The 21,408-nt window shown below is 33.6% G+C and overlaps 2 protein-coding genes across 4 annotated transcripts; one reads left to right on the plus strand and one right to left on the minus strand.

Annotated features, from left to right (window-relative positions):
• The first annotated feature begins 1,645 nt into the window (after nucleotides 1–1,645).
• LOC128669229 (uncharacterized) lies at nucleotides 1,646–10,996 on the plus strand. 2 transcript variants are annotated; one of them, XR_008404623.1, is made up of 11 exons: nucleotides 1,646–1,891; nucleotides 3,514–3,725; nucleotides 3,999–4,190; nucleotides 4,549–4,616; nucleotides 5,250–5,427; nucleotides 5,789–5,966; nucleotides 6,860–7,055; nucleotides 7,789–7,927; nucleotides 9,818–9,998; nucleotides 10,104–10,361; nucleotides 10,749–10,886. XR_008404623.1 is itself a non-coding variant. In XM_053743897.1 (10 exons), the coding sequence occupies exons 1-10, from the start codon at nucleotides 1,761–1,763 to the stop codon at nucleotides 10,879–10,881; spliced, it is 1,608 nt and encodes a 535-aa protein (XP_053599872.1). In that variant the 5' UTR covers nucleotides 1,646–1,760; the 3' UTR covers nucleotides 10,882–10,996. The 2 variants fall into 2 exon arrangements, 1 of the variants encoding a protein (XP_053599872.1); XM_053743897.1 differs by lacking the exon at nucleotides 10,104–10,361 and having other exon boundaries at nucleotides 10,749–10,996.
• LOC128669228 (cytochrome P450 4g15) lies at nucleotides 10,994–20,588 on the minus strand. Of its 2 annotated transcripts, XM_053743896.2 has the most exons (10): nucleotides 20,440–20,555; nucleotides 18,962–19,044; nucleotides 17,134–17,360; nucleotides 16,460–16,663; nucleotides 16,054–16,233; nucleotides 13,452–13,648; nucleotides 12,991–13,290; nucleotides 12,669–12,906; nucleotides 12,218–12,403; nucleotides 10,994–11,698 (listed from the first exon to the last, which is right to left on the minus strand). In XM_053743896.2, the coding sequence occupies exons 3-10, from the start codon at nucleotides 17,339–17,341 to the stop codon at nucleotides 11,520–11,522; spliced, it is 1,692 nt and encodes a 563-aa protein (XP_053599871.1). In that variant the 5' UTR covers nucleotides 17,342–17,360; nucleotides 18,962–19,044; nucleotides 20,440–20,555; the 3' UTR covers nucleotides 10,994–11,519. The 2 variants fall into 2 exon arrangements, with proteins under 2 accessions (XP_053599871.1, XP_053599870.1); XM_053743895.1 differs by lacking the exon at nucleotides 18,962–19,044 and having other exon boundaries at nucleotides 20,440–20,588.
• Between the last annotated feature and the right edge of the window lie 820 nt (nucleotides 20,589–21,408).

Below are 21,408 nucleotides of genomic sequence, written 5' to 3' on the forward strand. Positions count from 1 at the left end.
ATGTACGTGGTGTGCCCAAAGCTTTAAAACTATAATTTGTTTCCTTTCGGTTCCTTCGGCCGATGTTAAGCTGACTTGATAATGTCGCCCTGTTTCAAGGTCGGACGAATTGTTTGCTCAACAATCTCAGCTCAGCTGGTTGTTGTTATGTAACAGTTTCAGACTCCTATACTGTAGATTATACTTTTACCTATAATACTACATACATACTACGTACATAACAGAGGTATAAACCATAAGCATAGTTAAAAGAAAAAAATCACAAGCAAGGTAAAAGTTTTATTAAGTATAGTTAGATTACCGATTTTTCCTAAGATATTTGAATATTTGTTGATGAAATTAAAATCTCATCGTTTTATTAATAGATACTAGCAAGTTATTAAAAGTGATCTCATAACGTATTTATCAGCGTCCCCAAGTATTTATATTATTTATTCTAGGTAACATTATAAATGAAAACGCTTTCATATCTATTTAGGAATACTGTATGCTAGCTGTTGATTGCGACTTGCGGTAGCTGTCTTTATCACTCTCCGGCCCTCCACTATCTCAACACCATAAATCATTCCTTATTTTGACGTGAAACAAACATACTTTCACATTTATAATATTAGTATGGATATGGATATTAAGGATATCTAGCCGCATCTCGTTGAATAAATCTCATCAATTTTGCGTAAGGCGCTTGATGAAAATCTACTCCTAAGCCAACAATGCTATATCAAGCTCGAAGGCGCGCGGCAAGATTTAGGATGGCTCATTTAAATCAGACGCACAAATAAGTATAGCTCTTATCTTTAAGCATTAGTAATACAGCTGAGAAATAATTAAAATCTTCTCCAATTCCCTTTTAGATAGTATATAATCTGAGTTTTTTGTCAGCGTTTATCAGCTTATCCTAATTCAATGCAATAACTTTAATCTTAAATATATTCATGCGGTTTCGACCTACCTAACTGATATTAGCAACTCTTTATTATAATAAAATAATTCATATGGGTAGGTATGTAGCTAAATATCGTTATGAAGAAGTCCGTGTCGCATCTTTGACGGTTTTTAGTACGGTTTTTACCAATAGATAGTGCGATTCCTGAGGAAGGTTTAAGTGTAGGTAGGTATAATTTATTATGGTTTAAGTAGAGCCAACGGACCGCTAGTAAAATTTATAACATAGTTATGTACATAATACATGTAATAAAAGTTAAATTATGACCAAGACGTAACATAAACATATCACACGTATTAAAAATATTGGTAAATAATATGACAGAATAATTTTCAGGAAAATTGGAACACTAAATTTGGGAGATACGTGTTTGAATAATATTGTTCTTATAGGGTTCCGTTGGAAAATTTAACAAGGTAGCTCGTAAAAAATAACAAGCTGTCCCATTGTCATAAATAGTGTGCGTGATTTATATAGGCTGTGCGCAGCCAAACTGTAGATAGCCCAAGAAACCACTGTTTGGATTTTGTGATAAAATATCACAGACATTCAATCAAATGTCTGTGTAAAAATTATGGTAATTCGCCAGAGATTCCACTGGGCAGATTTAATTACATTGCACAAGTGAATTATATTACATTCTCTTTAATACGGTAAAAATGCTGTCGGTTTCAAAATTTAAAAAGTAACACCAAATTTCAAACAAATCGAAATGTCACTTTTCCGAGTATTTTGCATAAGTATTAAACAATTTTCAGATATCTAGATTTAGTAAGTTTTGTTATAGTTATTATAGAAATCAGAATCATCAGGAATGTCGGGAGTAAAAATAGAAAGAAGAAAATTGCCAAAACTTATGGCCTGCATGACAAAACAAAGTTTAGAAAACTTGCGGAACAAAGCTTTGTTTAGTTTGGATGTGCTCGATGCGAAGGGAATCCGGAGGTGCGTGGTTTAAATATTTTATAGCAGGTTCAATCATGTGTCTAGCAGGATTTGCATAAGTAAAATACATTTTGTAGGCTATAGGTATGATGGGGTTATATTGTGTTCAAACGCTACGTAGTGAAGATGTCATCAGCGTTTTGTGAATCTATGCAAAAAATCTTTACTTACTAATTAGCCCATACCCATAATAAAAAATAAAACAATAATTCAGTATAGAAACACAATCATAACTACTTGTGAATTTTTCGTTGTACCAAAATAATGATTTTCGTTGAGGTCATACAAGAACAGTGATCCATTTAAATTTATTATAGAACAATGATATATTAACCAACCTGCACTGAATCTTATTTTTCATCAAAGGAGTCTCATAAGTGTTCAATGTATTTCTTACAATAAGAAATAGATCATTGAATGGTTAAGTATACTAATTCTATTCATGTGTGTACCTAAATAATAACTGTGCATATTAATATAATTATTACTGCCATTAAAATCCTCAGATCTCTAGCATCTCTCTAGGGGGACATTAAAACTTGTCATTATATGACGCCTGAGTGTGGTACCTCCCATGAAGTACCTCAAAGGTGAACCGCGGTAAAGTTCTTAGGGTCTACGTGAGTGAGACGGTTGTTACTTTGACGTCATCGTCATCATTTGGCATTTATGAGCCTGAGCTGAATTTTAAATGCCAAGCTTTTTTGTCTAAGGAAAACATTGTAATTTATTTTGTAGTTAGAAGATTCTCAAAGGATCTCAGGATACTGTACTGCGGAGTTTCATAGTTCTATGACTACATTTGGTAAGATACTGCTAAGAATGTCGTTATCTATTGTCGGCGGCAAAGATCCACGCCGTAGTACCTAGCAGTAGTTTTTTTTCAGAGTTCCTAAACCAGTTCGTTACCTCAGATGAGGTTTGTTAGACACACAGACGCTAAATGGCACAGTTATCAACCAAGGCCATCACTAGAGTTACAGACTAAAGACAACTTTTAAACCATCTCTCTCCTAGATGATCGCATTTCCGATTACTTCAACCGCTATACAACATCGAAACCCAGAGTCCGATTTGAAAACATACATTGTCATAATGTTCATCTCATATTAAAAGTAGTTTCCCGAATACTTTTTCTATTTAATTGCTCGTGTTAACGACAAAAGGTTACGTATTTTGCAAGCAGGTCAGGTGTCTTCACATCTTTAGTATTCAACTACATTTATTTATTTGCAATGCGTTGGTTTAAAAAATAATATTATAATAATCTGAGTGAAACCTTGGCAAATAATGTGAATTGTTATAAGTGTTATTTAACCGCAGAGGAAACACTACCAAACTTTTTATATAACATCTCAAAGACCTTGGTCTCAAATTAAGCACAATTAATTGTTTTATAAGGTTTTTTTTTAACTTCTATACCAAGTATGTATGGTTTGTTTCGATGGAATCTTGAAATTAAATTTCGAAGCAGATATCATCTGTCGTTTTACTTGAAATTAATTTTGTATACATGTTCAGCTAAGACGAAGCCAATTCCAAATGAAGTGGAAAGTACAGTACCTAACCTTAGATAACGAGTCAGGAAAAGTTGTTTTAGTAATTTTGATCTCAATTTTTAGACGAAAACAACCCTTACATGAATGTTTGGTTCTGGAGCTCAAGGAAGCTGGCTATTCGGAGTCAGCGGACTACCTACAAGACTTACTTTATGATAATATGCAATTACTAGCGGCAGACGACATAGGTATCGTTGTTGACTTGCGTAAGAGAGAAGATTATTTGGAGGATATCGCCGTAGGCCTTATGAAGGCAGAAAAACATAGAGATAGAGGTTGGTATTTCTATAAATTATTTCCATTCTGGTAAAGAAAGACACATTACTCAAACACACGTTACTCAAATGTCTGTTAACCAATCCTGCAAAATGTATAAGACAGATTTCTATGAAATTTTGAGTACAATATAACCTAGAATAGCACATAATGTTAGTACTTTTTAACTATATTCATAAGGATGCGAAGCGAAGCACCGGGATGCAGCTAGTCCATATTAGTGTCAACGCTGGTTTCGTCCATACAACGTACCTAAACTTATATATTCCCAGGGGAAACGAAGCAAGAAGCGTTGCAGCTGTTAAGTTTAGCCTTGCAATACGCTGAAATGGGAAAGGGAATTCTTTGGCTAGCTGAAAAATTCTATTTGGCATCTATAGCCGTGGCCAGCCAGTTTTTACTAGACGGAGGTCGACAAAAGGGATGTTGTAAATACCATTATGGAAAATTTCTGCTCGACAAATGTAAGACTTTAAAAGTACTTAATTTTTTTTTTTCGATTGCCGAGGAGGTTTATAATTAGCTCTTAACATTCAAAGAAGAACTGACAACGTCGGAGTCTACTTTGCGGGTGCTACTTCAAAAATAGTTTACGTATCTGTTCAGCTTTATATTTCTTTAGAATATTTTGTCAATGGATCCATTACCGCTTGATGTTACAGTACCAAGCCGTTGGTGAAGGCTCAAACTTAGTTTTTCTCCGCTGTAGGTATATTTACTATTTACTACTTTATTTATTTTAAAATCACAATACTAATATAAAAAAGGTTTTTGCAATAGGAGCAATAATATAACTAACAATTATATGAAAATTGTTTTCAGTTCCTGGGGCAGATCCTGAAGAATCGTTCCTGATATTGACTGAAGTTAGAGATAGTGCAATAGGGAAGGTAAGTTGTGATTCACAGTTATTCACAGTTACAATTATATATGTATGTACATAATATAGTATCACTATAAGAGAATTAAAATACATTATGGAATATGTGGAACCACATAGCAACAAAATGACGAGAAACCTTCCATTCATTCATTATCTGTATGTAGTCAAGACAACAAATGATCTCATTGGGAATTTGTTATTTTTTTCTTATTTATTTTAGAGCGGCAGCAAATATAGAACACGTGTTAGGAAGTTTTTGTGTGATTGTGTTCATGTTCAGCAAATATTCGCAGTTTTTTATTTAGCAATTAAATGTCACACTCATATAACGATTACGTGTTTCCTAAAACAAAAATGAGTTTTTAGAAAGTTGTAATATGTATGCAAACAGTGCATGTTTTCTGCGAAATGTGCGTCACTACTTTAAAACTCGCGGATATGAAAAAATTGCGCAATATGTTGTTTCTTCTCCACTTGCACATTACAAAAGGAATTGTAGTTCTAACAATACAAAATGTTTATTACCCAACGAATTCTACAAGTATTTTCCATACTTTTAATATGTCTTCTATACTGGAAAATACTTGTTAAGTATTTACTTACAATTCTCTTAATTCATCTTAACATCTTTATCTTTCAGAGTTGGTATCTTCATGAACCAAACGCAGATGGCGAGGTATTTCCTAAAGAAACCCTATTTGGCGCCTCGGCTATACAGTTACATCGCGTTTTGCTAGATAAAGCTAGAGCCATTAGAAAGAAAGACACGGGAAAAGCGGAAAGGTTGGCCAGACTGGCTGAGAGGAGAGCCAAGGACGGTGAGATTTTGATTATTAATGTACAAATTGTAAGTTAATATTCAATTTTAATCCCTATTTTACACTCTCTCTCGCATCCTTACGTGTTCGGTTGCATTTGAGGCCGTTATAAATGACCTCTTCTTAGCAGAAGTTTGAGGTTATCGTAAAAGTGACAATTTTGAAGATTTTACAGCCGTCCGCCTACTTGACGTCAACCCTACTTGGGAATCAGCTGCCAAGGCTATGTATTATTTTTTTCATTATCTATATAGTAATTAGACTGCAAACACTGCCAAAAGTCATGACCAACGAGACGCACACTAGACTTATTACTTCATCGTGAGATTGAAATCATGTCAATATTTACTATATTTTTTAGCCAATGAAACTGGGAAGACAGCGGAAGCAATACTAGAGATTGGTGTATGTCAATTAGCTATGAATAATTTAAATAACGCTCAGAAGACATTTGAGAGAGCATTTAAAATATACACAGATAGCAACAACATTGAAGGTTTGTGTGACACTAGAATGCACCTAGCTGCTGTTATGCAGAGGTAAGATATTGTTTTAATATTCTAATGTAAAAATAATGTCTGTCTGGTAGTAAATACTTCTTAGACTTTAGGTATTTTTGTGAATTTTGGTAATATATGAAGATATTATGAATCATGGCAGCACAATTGACATTTTCATAAAAAGTACCTAGACCTAGGAGTTAATTTTATTAAATTAAAAGAACATTATTTATTGAAATATATGCACTCTACTAACCTTGACATTGAAATACATATCATGTGTTAGTCTGTAAATCTGCATATGACATGCATTAATTGGAATAACTAATTTGTCGGCTCGTAAGGTTAATCAGTAACATGATTTTCTAAGTGACCAGCGTATACATAATGAACTTTGTTGCTCCAAGCCTATTCGCATATCATTTAGTCAAAGTGCAAATTTTTTTGTAATAGAATATAAATTGTAAAAATGCTTTTCATTTCATGTACTGCCAATGGGTAGAGAATTAACTAAATATCAAATTGATTTCTCTATTTTTCTTTGATATCTTACTAGCGGCCTGTCCCGGCTTTGCTTGGGTAAAACTTGAAATTATAAGTACAATCTAAACCTTCTCACACTATCAATTTTAAAAAATTCGCATCAAAATCCGTTACGTAGTTTTAAATATTTAAGCATACATAGTGACAGTGGAAAGCGACTTTGTTTTATACTATTATTGTTTTATACTATGTAGTTATATTGTCAACTCTTAATATTTGAATGTAATTAATGCAAAAAGTGGAAGCATCTAGGACCGTACAATGTTAGCTATTTTTCTTCACCACATCGCATGGTCATCGGCATTCTTAATTATCTGACTATTTGCATTTCATGGCCACGTCAAACCTGTTATTATTTACAAGCTGCCTAGAATTGCTACTATTTTTAGGTTAAAAGACCATGAGATGGCTGCGAAATTACTAACAGAGATGGGTGCTCTTGCGATGGAGCACCAGCTGCGAAGACACCTGGGCCGAGCATTGCACCTTCTGGGAGAACTACATCTTCGGAGGGAGCGGCCTGAACTGGGCACGCAGCATCTGGCCGAAGCGTTCGTATGTTTTATGGGGCTCTCATGTGTTGGGGTGCGTTTTTATTCATATTCTATTCTCCATTCTCCCATGCTTATCTGAATATCCCACCAGCTGCTTCTCCTTCCACGCTAATTGTAAAAGTTAATCAAATAAAAGGGTTATAAACTGGAGATTATTCTCTTAGGCGATTGGTACAACCTGTCACTATTTAATGTCAATTGCACTAACAAGTATAGCTAAACCAGGCATCCGAGTTTCGCATTCTTTGGCTCTGTTTACTCCCTAAGTGATAAAGATGTGATACTGTAACTAATTTTCTCTTTTGTTCTATACTATCTTGATTTTGGTTGTTTGCCGTCAGCTTTAGTTTTATTTAGAGTTAATATGGTGGTTGCTCAACGCTTTCTGGTATTTTTTTTATACCTATAACGTGGCAACACATACATATAACCAAGCTGAAGAATTGGTTGTTAGGCTATGATAGCTCTTTAGGTAGTCCAGGGCAGTCCTATGCAAAGGACACTACAATGCTTTGGAAACAGATATTCCCACATTGATCCTGATTTCACTCCTGTTGAATGGATTCAATCTTTAAAAAGTGCCAAGAAATTTAGCGCATTGATAAGAAATTAACAAAAAAGGAAATGTTCTACCTCTGTCTACTTCGTCCATGTAACTCACTCAACTGTACACACAAACGGCATCCCAGGGGCATTGCTCCCCATCTTGTATCATATTCCATCAAGCCTAGCCGTAGGCATTAACCAAAAATTTTACTTTCTAGGTAGAATCCTCAGTGTCACAATTTAAATATGATAGTAATGATAGCGACGATGGAGTTACAAGTATTTACGAGAAGAAGAAAAACGAGATTTTTGAGGAAGAAGCGGAGCAGTCGAGATTGATGATGGCGATTTCTGCGGGTAAGTCCCATTATCTACACAAATAGCATCCATGCATAGTAGCACCATCTATCGGTTCTTTATGTCAACATGTAACGTGTAACACTCTTTGTCTTCGCATACGCGAGTTTGATTTATAGGCTACTAGCTGTGCCCGGGGCTTCGCTCCCGTGGGAATTTGGGGATAAAAAGTATTCTATGTGTTATTCCAAGTAATTTTCTACCCGTGTACCAAATTTCATAACAATCGGTCCAGTAGATAATGCGTGAACAGGGAACAAACAAACTTACTTTCGTATTTATAATATTAGTATGGACCCAGCATTTTTTTTAGTATTTCCACAAAAAAGTTTAGTTTTAGTCAGAAGTACTTTTACCCATTTTGAACTAGGTACCTGTCAAATATGGAAAAAACAATTCTGCATTGATAGCCACATTCATAATAAAGACAAAGGCTATTCCGAATCCAGAAAATTAACTATGTTTCCTTGACTTCACTTTTAAACTAAAATTGTCAACCTTTCTAAATAAGTACAATCCAAATTATTATTTCGGCTCGATAACGTTGGTGTTTTACATTATACTTAAACCAATGTAAGTGGCTTAGCTTACCTTGAACCTTTTAATGATCTCTGGAGTGACGGAATGGTGACTGTACGTGGATGGCATAACGAACGTTTCAAAATAGCTTACGGCCTGTCTTGTCTTTTCCTGTGCTAAGAAGATATGAGAAACTTCTTAGACCATACATAATCAGTATATATCTTTGCTTTAACGTTATACATTTGTTCAAATTGTAGATGAATTGTATGCATCTTAAGGGCGCGTACACATACACGCATTATTGCATAATGTATTCATAATTGATTGAATCAAAAACGGTGGCTACTAAATGTCTTTTAGTCTACTGTGACCACATTGTATTTATAGATAAGTATTAGTAGTATAATACTTTCTAAATAAATTTTTATGTAGTGTGGCATAATCCGGCATAATCTGTATCATCATAATATTTTATTAACTTTCGCTAAGAAATGAAAGAAAATAATAAAATCGTGAGGTGGCGCTAATGTGCAGGGAGTAAATGCCTCATAGTAGCAAGCCCATCACACAGAATAAATCTGGTGCTGGCACTTGGCGTCCACAAATAAAAAAAAAATCATTCAATCTACTAACATTATTCCTCTTAAATGCCTCTAAATGGACCAATACAGCTTAGCTGCCGTAAACTGCAGAATTAGGACGATTGTAAGAATTTTTTTTAATCACAAAACTATCCTAAATTGTCGTCTAGGATAAATGAAATAAATAAATGAGATGACGAGATTGTTGATTCTGCTAACGTTAGGTAATCATTTTAATGCTGTTCCAATAGTTAGGTCGCTTATTGTTGAAATAAAGCATCAGCACAATATATAAGTGGTTTTGTATTTGCTTTGTTAACATACTTTTTAGCCGGCCATTTGTTTTTATCAAAAAGTAAGGTCTTGGAAATTCCAAATTCAACATACTCACGTCACATTTATTACACAATTACATTAAAAAAAAAAAACAAATATAAACGTGTATATTGATCAGAACCTAATTGAATTTTCACACTTTTGTATCATAGGAGTACTTAGTTATAATTTACCCATACCTAATCGTTTAAGCTCCGGACGACATTATATCATGCCATCTCCAGTATGATATAATGTAATAAAAATTCAGGGTTCTTGAAGGTTAAACTAAATACATATTTGATTTATTTTTAACAAAAACAAAATTCAGAAGTATATTAAACTAAAACTTTTTCCCACGCAAAAAATCATCAATTTTTTTCTTATCAATTTAAATCTAATTCAAAATACATGAATTTACATTGTCATTTGAAACCATTATTTCTAGTGATATAGTTTTCCTTTCTATCAGGCCAAGAAAACATGGCGTCGTATTTCCAACTCCTGAAGGAGGCAGGTGAATGTGCCGTGGCCCAGATGAAGACGATAGAGTGGAAACTCGCCCACGCCGGCTGGTGGATCAAGCGGCAGCACCACGACTTCTTGCCTTGTCTGTGTCCTACTCACCAACGAACACCTCTGGACATTTTAAGGTGAATTTTAACATAAAAATCATCACAGAGGTGAATTGAAATATTAACTTTTAAAAATATGTCACATTTCGATAAGATAAGTCTATTATATATCTTTTGTTCTAGAATCAAATTAAAATTGAAAGAGGATAATGCTAGCAAATTTGACCAAGGCTCTGTTAGCAAAATAATAGAGCTCACTCGAATGGACAAAGTCGAGGATATTCAAACGCTGCGAAGTAGTCACAGACAAATCAATAAAAAATAGTAAAATCATTTCGTTATACTCGTAACTCCTGATAGTGACCGAAGAAATAATCATTTTCTTACCCAATTAAATCTTAAGGGTGTAATCCTTGGGCTCCCGTCCTGGATGACCATGAGGTTGTTATTTTTTCCTATTGTTCTCAACTTAAACTGATAAGTTAATTATAATTTAAGTCTTATAGAAAATTAGGCATTGCCCACAGCTTTGACGCGCGGATTTTTCACAGGAACGCCTTACTACCAAAGTGTAACCAAAATTATACTACCAAAATTTAACTAACGAGATGTTATTTGTATACAAACACTCAGATTAAGTTAGTTCCAAAGTAAGTTTGAGACCTATGGTATACTAACTGAACCCAAACCAACTTGCACACTAACACTGCAAGTAAGATTTGGGTTAAATAATTTTCGCATATTAGTTGGGACATGAACAAACATTGGTAAACAATTCAAATACACTATTAAAATATATTATAGACAGGAATTTTTCTTTTGTTCTAGGTTTCAATTAAAATTATTAGAGGAACTGGGCAGCAAGGCCATGTTAGGCTCTATCAGCAGACTCATGGAGCATACACCATTGGAAACCGTTAACGATATCCAAAAGCTGCGGAGTAGTCAAATCAAAAAATAATAAATCTTTTCGTATACTTATAACTCCTGATGATGTAGTTTTTATATATATAATTTGATTATATACCTAGTTCTAAATCGTTTATAATATAATAAAAATAAAACATAAAATGTAACGGTGTTTATTAATTTATTTTAACCTAAAAACATAACTACTTATTTACACATTAAATACCAAAGTAACCATTTTTGAGCAATCCTTACACCAAGTAACCCCGTGTATTTTCTCTCGTATATTACTAATTTGATCTCGAAAATGATCTAAAATAACTTAGTCAGTACTGGTATCTATCACAAAAACGAGATACCTACTTTGCTATGAAGAAGAAAACACTGTACGTATCTGCGAGTGATGAATTAGAACTAAGTAAATTTTATTGCTAAAGTTACAAGATAGCGCATTGACCTTAAGCATATTTTAAAATAAAGCTTACTACAAAATTAGCTTTGTCGAAGTGTTGACTTGATGATATTACCATTGTTATACAATTTTGTTATCGAAGTAATCGTAATAACTAAACAAAAAGTGTCCAATTTCACCTCTGACTAAAAAAATAAGTTACGTCACCCTAGTGAACTCTTCGAACACTGTAAATGGTGAAGATCGAGCTGACCTTTAATGCGCTTCTTTAAAATTATTTAGCATGCTTTGGTTATCCTTTTGCGGGGCGTCAACCGAACTTTGAAACCTTCCGCTCTCTTGAGGATAATGTCTGCTTGTAGCTTGAAGTCTTCTTCCTTGAGATCCGAATGGACTCGGAAGTTCCTTAGAATAGTGGACAGGATGATCTTCAACTTCAACATGGCGTATTTACGTCCTGAGAAATAATAATATTATAGAATTTTGCTAAATACCTACTTCAATGTTAATCTTTAGATAGTCGACCCTGAGCTCCGGCGCTCAATGGCTCAGGAAGAAACCTCTCGCTTGCAAACGCTCAGATGAGAGGGAGATGTTTAGATAATCGAAATATCTAATGTGAGCGCTATAGATGGAGTTGAAGGTAACAGATAATAATCCCCTCCGGCCGCGAAGTTCGGTCACGTTGGTCGATCAATGCACGGCAATGGTCGAACTAACCACGAGGAATTTCAAGATCTCGGAGTCCGATTTTATAAATATCTTATAAATGTTTCAGATCTTTCAATATTAAATGTTTATATTACTATTTGATTACCTGTAGTAAGAACCTAATATAAACTTTCTTTGACAAATTATTAAGTACCAATTCATGGTCCCACTAGTGGGATAAGTCGGTAGGACCACGGGTGCAATAATATTTTATTCAGTTTATTTAAACCGTTCAATGGGAAAATAAATTTAAAGATTTACTTACCGACACAACTCCTAGGCCCAGCAGAGAAGGGCACGAAGGCGTAGTAATGGCGGTTAGCTGAGCGTTCTGGCAGGAAGTTGTCCGGGTCGAACTTGTCGGGGTTTGGGTAAATGTCCGGCCGGCGGTGGAGCTTTATCGTCGCGATAATGATCGTGGTGCCGGCTGGCACTTTCTTCCCGTTGGACGCTGCAATAAGGAGGTCATTATAATATGTGGGATCCAGTAATATTCACTTAATATAGTCTTTATATAATGTGCTCTGTTATGTGACAATACTATACATAAAAGGAAATTAATGTGATTCTACAAAATTTACTTTTAAAATATCTTTAAAGGAATAAACTGTGACTTTGTAGCACGATGTCTACTATACTGAATCTGACATTTTTCTTTAATTCGAATGATATCTATTATAGTTACGATGTTTTATACAAAAGCAATAGCTACTTACGAAGAACAACATCTTGTTTGAGATGTCGAGCAATAATAGGTACTGGAGGGTACATCCTAAGCGTCTCCATCAGGCATCTCTCAAGATACTTCATCTCCAATGTGTCTTGGAATGTGGCGGGGCGATCAGAGTCACCGAAAATCTGATCTAATTCTTCAATAACTTTGTCTTGGATATGTTGATGGATTCCCATCATAGAAAGGAAGAAACTACTTCCAGCTGCTGTTGTGTCATGACCCTAAATTTAAAAAAGAAACTTATATAAATATTCAATTTATAAGTATAAATGGTGCAATTTATTTAAAAATCAAATTTAATTTACCTCAAACATAATAGTGTCAACTTGTTCTTTAATTTCTTCATCAGAAATCACAACACCGCTCTGAGAACTTTCCAGAAGAAGGTCGAGGAAGGCCAAACGTTTCTTTTCACCTACATCGTTATCATCTACATCCAGATCGTCTTTCAATCCTGATGATTGTCCAAATGACAGACCTTCCACGGACGTAGTTTTGGCTGCAGGTTCGCTGTTTTCGTTGACTGTTTTTTTCACTTCCGTGGTTTCATTTAATACGGAAGGTTTTTTGCCTGATTGGAATTCTTCCTTCTTCCTCTTGATGACCTGAAATTGAAAACATAAATAATAAAACAAATTGGTATCAAATAAAAATGCTTCGTAATAATAGATGTAATTTTATAAAAAATATACTAAACATTTAGTATTTATACAGAAATGCATCCAAAAGCAGCATATTGAAATACTTTAATAATACGTAGCCATACCTTTTTAGTCAATCCATGAATGATATCAAGAAGCTTCGTTTGACTCTTCGCGTATTTAGTAAAATTGAATATCATTTCGGGTCTTAGCCAAATCTTGGTATGTCTCAAGTGCAGAATGTCACACATTTTCATAACAGCCATCGCGTATTCGAATCCACTTTGGTCCTGAGTACTTTTGCTGACACCCATGGCGGTCTCTGTAATGTTTAATTGTTACATTAAAGGGTCCAGTACGTAGAGAAAGACCTATTGACCTCCGCGATATTCAAAGCGATTGTGTAACCAGAATAATAATGGACCCTGAAGCCTCTGATGGCGAATATTGGCCATTAGTACGTGAAGGCGTGGGGGGTCGGTGAACATGATCACACACTTACTACGTGGCATTCAATGAATCAGAACAACTAAGGTAGTTCAATGCTACCAGTTAATCTGTTCCAGGTAAATAGCATAATTGTAGACCATAGATATCACGGATATAATGCGGATTGCAATTTACTGCCTTATTTATTTTAACTTCCTCCACGCAATTCTAACTGCAGCCGCTATTATGTATAATCTTCCTATGCTAGAACTTGCATTACTTCAAAAATCTATAAGGTTGATTGCATTACTAAGCATGTCATTATACCTATTTGTATAAATTCATGTTGCGTTATTAGTGTCAGTATTGACTCGAATCAGCTTATTTATGCAGTTTGTGTAAAAATAATTCAATATACTTTTATTTAATAGTATTAAGTGACGTTAATGTAAAATGTGTCATAGTATGTATCAGTAAATTTTGTACAGTAAAATTTTATAATAAGTAAATTTGGCAAATAGATTTGGCCAAGTGACTGCATTCAAGACCACAATCCAATGGTTTTGAGGGTCATCGCTGTCAGCCGCTTGGCTGGTCAACTACGTGACAACACTCACAAATTGCTCATTTTTACAATCAATTTTGCGGTGACTCCTTGGAATCAGAGAACGACAGAAAGTTTTCTGGGGCTAGTTATCAACTATCGATTGGAATTCAAAATATTATAATTGCAAGTCTCTCGTCCGAATGTTTGACCGGCAGAGTATTCCTTGAGGCATTACCCACTTATTGTTAATTTTTTTAAGTTGTACCATAAAGTTTATAGGTTAAACAATGTTTAATTTCGGAGTTGTATCAAATCTTCAACCAAAACTTGCGAATTCAACGTTAACGAAATAATGGAAAAAGTTCGTTCAAGGGACCGACGATGAAGAGTTTATTCGACAAACAAATTCGTAGTAAACCGATTAATTGTAGAACCGTGACGGGGTGAACGATTTTTTTTGGCGAACCATTCTTTGGCAAAGAATTAATTTGTAGAACCAAGCAAGGACGAAACGAGGAGTGGTGAACCTTACCGAACCATCGGAGTTGGGTAATTCGGACAACAATTCGGAGCTTACATAGAAAAGATTTTACTGCCCGTATTTATGGGGTCAATAAAAAGTTATCATTTTTGTCGTGTTTTTCCAACGTTCTTCAACGTGAATGCATTTAATATGCATTGCTTAGTAATAATTAAGTACAACATAAATTATTACATCTCACTTCAAGAAAAATGTACGTTTTTTTATCCTCAAAGAATTAAATCCTTGTCAATAAAATAAAATAAATAAATTCCCATTTCTAGGATGTGGCTAAAATTTTAATCTATTATACACAATAAGTAAAAACGTGAAGTCCTAATATTCTTAAAACAGGCGATATTGTACTGTGACCGAATAAGGTATTTGCCTTATATCAATATAACTATATTGATATTATGAAAGCGAATGCCACTTGAATCAATTAGGTTAATGTCCAGGTCAGTTTTTCGGTCCTGTTTTATAGCGAAATTAGATTTTATTAGGGAACTATTCAACTTCTTAGGACTTCCAATCAATTGCAATCAAATTATAGCGTAGATAGAGCGTGTACCTGTATACCAAGATTTTGATTGCATTTGATTGATTTGTTAAATATATTACGAAACTATATAATGAACTTAATGATAAACCTAATGCATAAAATACCTTTAAAGAATATAAAAAAATACCTGTAAATATAAATTATCTTTTTCTAACTTTGGAAATAATTCAATGAAATACAGTCCGAATTATATTCGTTTGGTTTTACATCATTAAGTTTTTTTTTCAGGGTTTTTATATTTATTCGTGTTTATGTCATTGCAAGTTTCCTAAACCGGATGAGTGAAATTGTTGGAATTCCAGTTCCTCAAAAAGGAGTCGTATTTATGAAAATAATTATGAAATTATTTCAACAATACTACTTCCTTACTGTTTTGGTACCAATAAGAGCCAAATTGCAATCATATGATAATATTTCTTCAGTACATAGTACCTATAAAACAAAGTCACTTCCCGCTCTCTGTCCCTTTGTATTTGTATAGATCTTTAAAATTGTGCATCGGATTTTGATGCGGGTTTTTTAATAGATACTTTGATTCCTGGGGAAACTTATCAACGACAAGCTCGTGCTCACGTGCAAAATCGACAAGCTCTTTGCTGTTTAAATGATGTGGACCAAAACTTAGCAATCAATTTTACACGTGGAAATAAACAATGTTATAACACTTACCTAACAATATCTCAACCGTGCACTCGCTCATGTAATCGTGGCAATCGAATACGCCGGCTTCTTTCTTCATTTTGTCCACGACAGCCCTCGAGTTGGCGTTGAAGAGATCGATGAAGCTCTTGAGGACGTTCAAGTGGAATGTGGGAGCGATCAGTTTGCGATGTGATCGCCATTTTTGACCTGTTGACAATGAAATCAATCTTCAGTATTTAGATTATGAATTTGAATTTACTTCTATAAATTTGTTGTCACTGGAGTACCTACTTACCTACTTTTTCTTTCATTCTGAAAGATAACAGATGTAAGAAATGAATGCTGAGTTTTTTAATACTTTTCTATCATATACTGGGATGTTTGATAATCAATCAAACAAATTCAACAAATAATAAAAATTGTATGTACAGACCTGTACTAATAAGGAGTCCGTTACCAAGCCAAGGCTTGAAGAACCGATACTCGTCCGCCTTGTCAATGTGTACGTGGCTGCTGAGGATCAGCTCCACATCGCGAGGGTCGTAGAGGAACACCAGCAGTCGGGGGCCGATCCAGATCTTCACCACTGCCTCTTTGTCATACGGCTCGCTCTTGGTTACCAAGTTTCGGAAGATATCTGTCAAGGATAATTTATGATGACGATATTTGCAATTTTTAGGAGTTATTTCGTTATTAACTTAAAAATTTTAATTGAGTAAAAAGAGGTAAATAATTTATAATACGTTTCCCAAAAGGAAACTTTTGCTAAGAAGCGAAACGGTCATTAATAACTGAAAGCATTTCATAAAACTAGCTACGTTTATAAACTTAGTCACATGAAAATTTTAAAATGTTTGCGCTGCATCTACGCGACGCGTATCTGAATTTATATTAGGTCTAGAAAATTTAAAAGTTTAAAACAAAAGTTATTTCCAGATATTGCCACGGAAGCGAGCTCCAGGAAAAAGTTAGTTATTGAATGTCGTAAAATAGGCCATTTTCATCCTTGCTAAGTGAAATTCCTTATATCTGAAAATATTTTAAATAATTTCAGATACCTATAAGGAATTATATACGAATATTAATGTGAATTATATAAAAACTCACCAGCAGAGCCGCCCGTGAATTCCAAGGCATTCCCCAAGAGTGGCAAACCAGCTGGTCCCTCAAGTTTCTCAGCCAACTCATACATATGCCGCCTCGACATCCTCCAGTAGGCGTACCACAGCACCAGCGCCGGCACCATTAGCATGTAGAACAGGCTGGTGGCGGCCCATGTCGTAGACTGCACCACATTCTCCGTTGCGTAAGACATCTTAGAAATGAATCGTTATCTGTAGACAAAAGAAATAGATTTATTGTAAATCGTTTATAGAAAAGTATAATATCTTCATTTCGCAGGCATATTTTTGCAAGTCAAATTTTAAATTATATAATATTAAAATAAAGCTACAAACTATTAGTATAATAATCTTACTTACTCTAAAAGACAAGTGATAAATCGATGTAATGTTAGCCGCGTTATATGACTATGCACGCTATTACCTTTATAACCATTGTGAATGAAGAAATGCTTACATCTAGATTCTAGAATTGCTAAACGATTGCAAAATATGTTAATAACCTTTGTTGCTGGCTTGATTAATTTGCGTTCTCATTTTGATATTATTTAAGGTAATATTAATAAATTGCATAAAACGGACATGTTTTCATTTTTACTTAACATATAAGGTTTTGATATGTTGTAATCGTAGTAGTCTTATTTTACATACAATTTGCAAAATATACCTAATCGGGATAGTGTTAATGCATGAACAGATGTAGTATCATCAACGTCGTGTTTTATAAATCTATAAATAACTGTTGGATTAGGAATGATTAAGAAAGTAAGTATGGACTAGTGACCCGCTCCACATTTTTTACATATGATAATATTAGCGGGTAGCGGAAGAAGGTTAATAAACATTATGTAACCACATGTTTTATCAAAATTCTAAGAGTTAGTTTCGAAATATAAATGTAAATTTTTAATTAACAGAGACGAATTAAGAGTAATTGGTTGTTATAATTTTGTGAAATAGTTACGTCAATGTCTTCATAAAACACATGTCATTGTCAAAACTGCGTTGTATGAGTCACGCAAATTACAATTCCACGTATAAACTTTAACATTTGATGTGTCCCTTTAAGGGACGACATCATGTATGCTTAGAATCTCAAATGGATTAGCCGGAAAAATAATTTAATTATAGTGGAACCTTTGTCTTCCTTGATCACTTATCTCGTAAATGCATGCAAATTTTCTTTGTCCCTTATTCCCGTTCTTAAGTAATTAACCTTAAAATTATACCTGGTTATAATTAATTATTATATTTTATTACTTCTAGCAAATAAGCAATGCAAATAAGCTTATATATTGAATCATAGACAAGAACATATTTTACAATTACAATGGTAATAGTCTCTTTGACCTATGTTAATATATACTTTTTATATGTAATTACTAAGGGACGCATAAACAAGGAGAACCTTTGATGTATTGCTGACTTTGGGTCAAAATCTACACCTGTTCTACCATAGGTATCTGTTATAGATCAGTGTGTACGTGTACTTTAGGGGTAAACTAAAAAGGGAGTTGAATTAATGAAATTGCTACGCCAAATTGAATAATCTTAACAATATATAATTATAAAAATCCTCCTATCTTCTATAAATCGACCATCAAGCAAAACTCCTTACTCTGAACATTATTTACTAGCAAGTAAAGCGCGATTTTATACCTTCCTACTAAACCAATTTTAAAGTTCGCCATATGTGTTTTGAAACCCACTTGGTGTCAGCATAACGACCTACAAACTAGGTCGCACTAGGCTGTGCTTAAACGATCGCACGCTGACTTCCTTAATAAGAGATACAACACATAACACCTTCTTACCAACGTAATAGGTAGTTTGTTTTTCCTTCAAAGTAGCTTTATTTTCCTTGCTTAGCTGTGGTAACTGCACATCACTAAAATGCCTATAATATATTAATATTTTAAACTCGACATCAGATATATTTTTTTTGCTTTATTCATATTTCAGACATAGTCTCAAATAATAGTCGGTATTCTGTATACTAGGTGTACAAAGACCAAGTTTACAATTTTTTTTAGTTTCAATATAATAAATAACATAGGATTATTTTAAATAGACGATTTAATATTATTTTTTAACTATGTGATAAAAATTTCTTTCACAACTATTTTGCCACTTAGCTTTATATACACACAAAATATATTAATTTGCCACCTTTCCTATATCGCCTAAAACATGTTTATTGAACTCCTTTGAACTTCCATTTATTATTACTATAATAAAATGACGAATATTAAGGTTGGATTCCTAAAAATATAAATAATCCGGTGATTTTTCCTAATGATTCACTTCGTAACACAGCTTAATAAATTAATTACCACGATATAATATCAATTTTTTTCAAAAACGTGATTTTTTTTTTCGTATAAATAGATGAGCCTTCGCCTATTATGCATAACTTTTAATGGAGTTTGTTTTATATGTAAATGACATCATTAACAAACATTTATACAATTTAAAAAATATTTACTTATGTAAAAACCGGTATAGTGAAATCTACGGATCTTATATTTCGCGAAACGGAAAGCTGTTCTCTTCGCTAAACAAAATACTTCTATTTGAGATGTATAAATCTATTTGGTTATTTGTAAAATCATGCTTCGTTATAATTCGACTTAGATATGTGCCCATGTTTATATAGTTTTCGAGTGTCCCACAGTTATAATTAGAGGGTACACAGTTATAATAAGAAAAACAATATTATTGTATCTGTGAATTAAATATAATCATAGCCTTTATTTTGTATCATTTCGGAGATCACGAACAAACAAATAAAATCTTGATTAGACTCGCATTCACTTTCATTTTGACATTCTATTTATAGCTTGAGTTCTACTTACACATATTGCAAAACAGTTAATAATCACAAGCGTCTTATGTGATGTTTTAAATGTAACATTCGTGTCTGTATTATAGCTAAGTATAAAATATATTATTGTGTGTAAATAAGTATTGCAGAAAAAATAAAAAATGTTGACAAAGTATCTCACAATATACGAGTATATTGGGCATATCAGTATGGCCATCTCTCGCTAACTTATGACACAGAAATGTTTTACGTTCATCATAATTTCGAAGTAAAATTTATTTATATAGTACTTGAAACTTTTGACTGCATCTGACAATATCTATAACTTAGATAGAAGGTATGGGTTATTTTTATTAGGAAATATTCTAAATTACTTGCATAATTATAAAAATACATATAAATATTTTCAATTAAATAAATGTATAACTTATAATTTGATAAATAATATTTTTTGTTTATCATCCCTACCTTTAGTTGAGCTCTCCCTTCATCTAGTTTGTCACCAATATCACAATTAAAAAACCAGTACGTCCTCAGTCCAAAAGGACTCGATGGGTGTCACGGATCGACTATTTGACCGCCTCCCGCGCAACTATCTATATACATGCAAACTACGTCACTTCACTGCGACGCTACACTCTTGTTTACTACACTCTACATTTATTGCTGAACAAATCTCAACTTTCAACGCTTCATATTAAGAGTGATTTAATAAATATATTTTATCGCCATAAAAGATATCCAGTCATTGTTTAGGCACTACAAAACAATTTGTAAGTCAAGCTGAAAGGAATAGCGAAAAAGAGCTATAAACCCTGAAAGGAATATACCACTAAAAGTTTTATACTAAAATTTCAACAGATTTTCTTTGTTCATGGCATACGTACACTCTCGATTTCATCTTTAAAAAAACGAAGGTAAGACCGGTATACCTACGATTGTTTGACGATGCCACACACCAGATACATACAACTGATATTGTGTGATGTTTGCATTGGGGTATTAAAGAGAAAACTTGTTACCAAATATAGAATATTCATGAAAACTGATTACAGGTCTATATCTGTTTCCTCCTGCTCAAATAAAGAAATAATAAATATGAAATTCTTCATGATAATGAACATGATGAACGATGATGAGCTCATTTGAGGTCATTTGAGGTCATAAATTCAAATATTTAATTCAGAAATTAGACCTTCACAGGCACTTTATCACGTCAATTTTTATATTAAATAGTTATTTCTCACAAGCTACAACATAAGATTAATAAAGATCACGAACTAATTTTCTTTTATATTTGCAAAAAAAAACATTGCTTTTATTTTATAATTTATTAAATAGCCTACCTATTTAATAAATTATAATATGTGTGAAATAAAAGATAATTGTAATACTACAGTTATCTTTAATTTCACATATATGCACATAGAATTTGAA

The sequence above is a fragment of the Plodia interpunctella genome, chromosome 4 (genome assembly GCF_027563975.2).
Source record: "Plodia interpunctella isolate USDA-ARS_2022_Savannah chromosome 4, ilPloInte3.2, whole genome shotgun sequence".
NCBI classification, from domain to species: domain Eukaryota; kingdom Metazoa; phylum Arthropoda; class Insecta; order Lepidoptera; family Pyralidae; genus Plodia; species Plodia interpunctella.

Coding starts and splice junctions, on each gene's coding strand:
- LOC128669229 (XM_053743897.1), top strand. CDS start 1,761: ATGTCGGGAGTAAAAATAGAAAGAAGAAAATTGCCAAAACTTATGGCC. Junction 7,056..7,788: donor TGGGGCTCTCATGTGTTGGG/GTGCGTTTTTAT, acceptor TTTACTTTCTAG/GTAGAATCCTCAGTGTCACA. Junction 7,928..9,817: donor GATGATGGCGATTTCTGCGG/GTAAGTCCCATT, acceptor CCTTTCTATCAG/GCCAAGAAAACATGGCGTCG.
- LOC128669228 (XM_053743895.1), bottom strand. CDS start 17,341: ATGTCTTACGCAACGGAGAATGTGGTGCAGTCTACGACATGGGCCGCC. Junction 13,649..16,053: donor CACGGTTGAGATATTGTTAG/GTAAGTGTTATA, acceptor TAAACATTACAG/AGACCGCCATGGGTGTCAGC. Junction 12,404..12,668: donor CAAACAAGATGTTGTTCTTC/GTAAGTAGCTAT, acceptor TCCTTATTGCAG/CGTCCAACGGGAAGAAAGTG.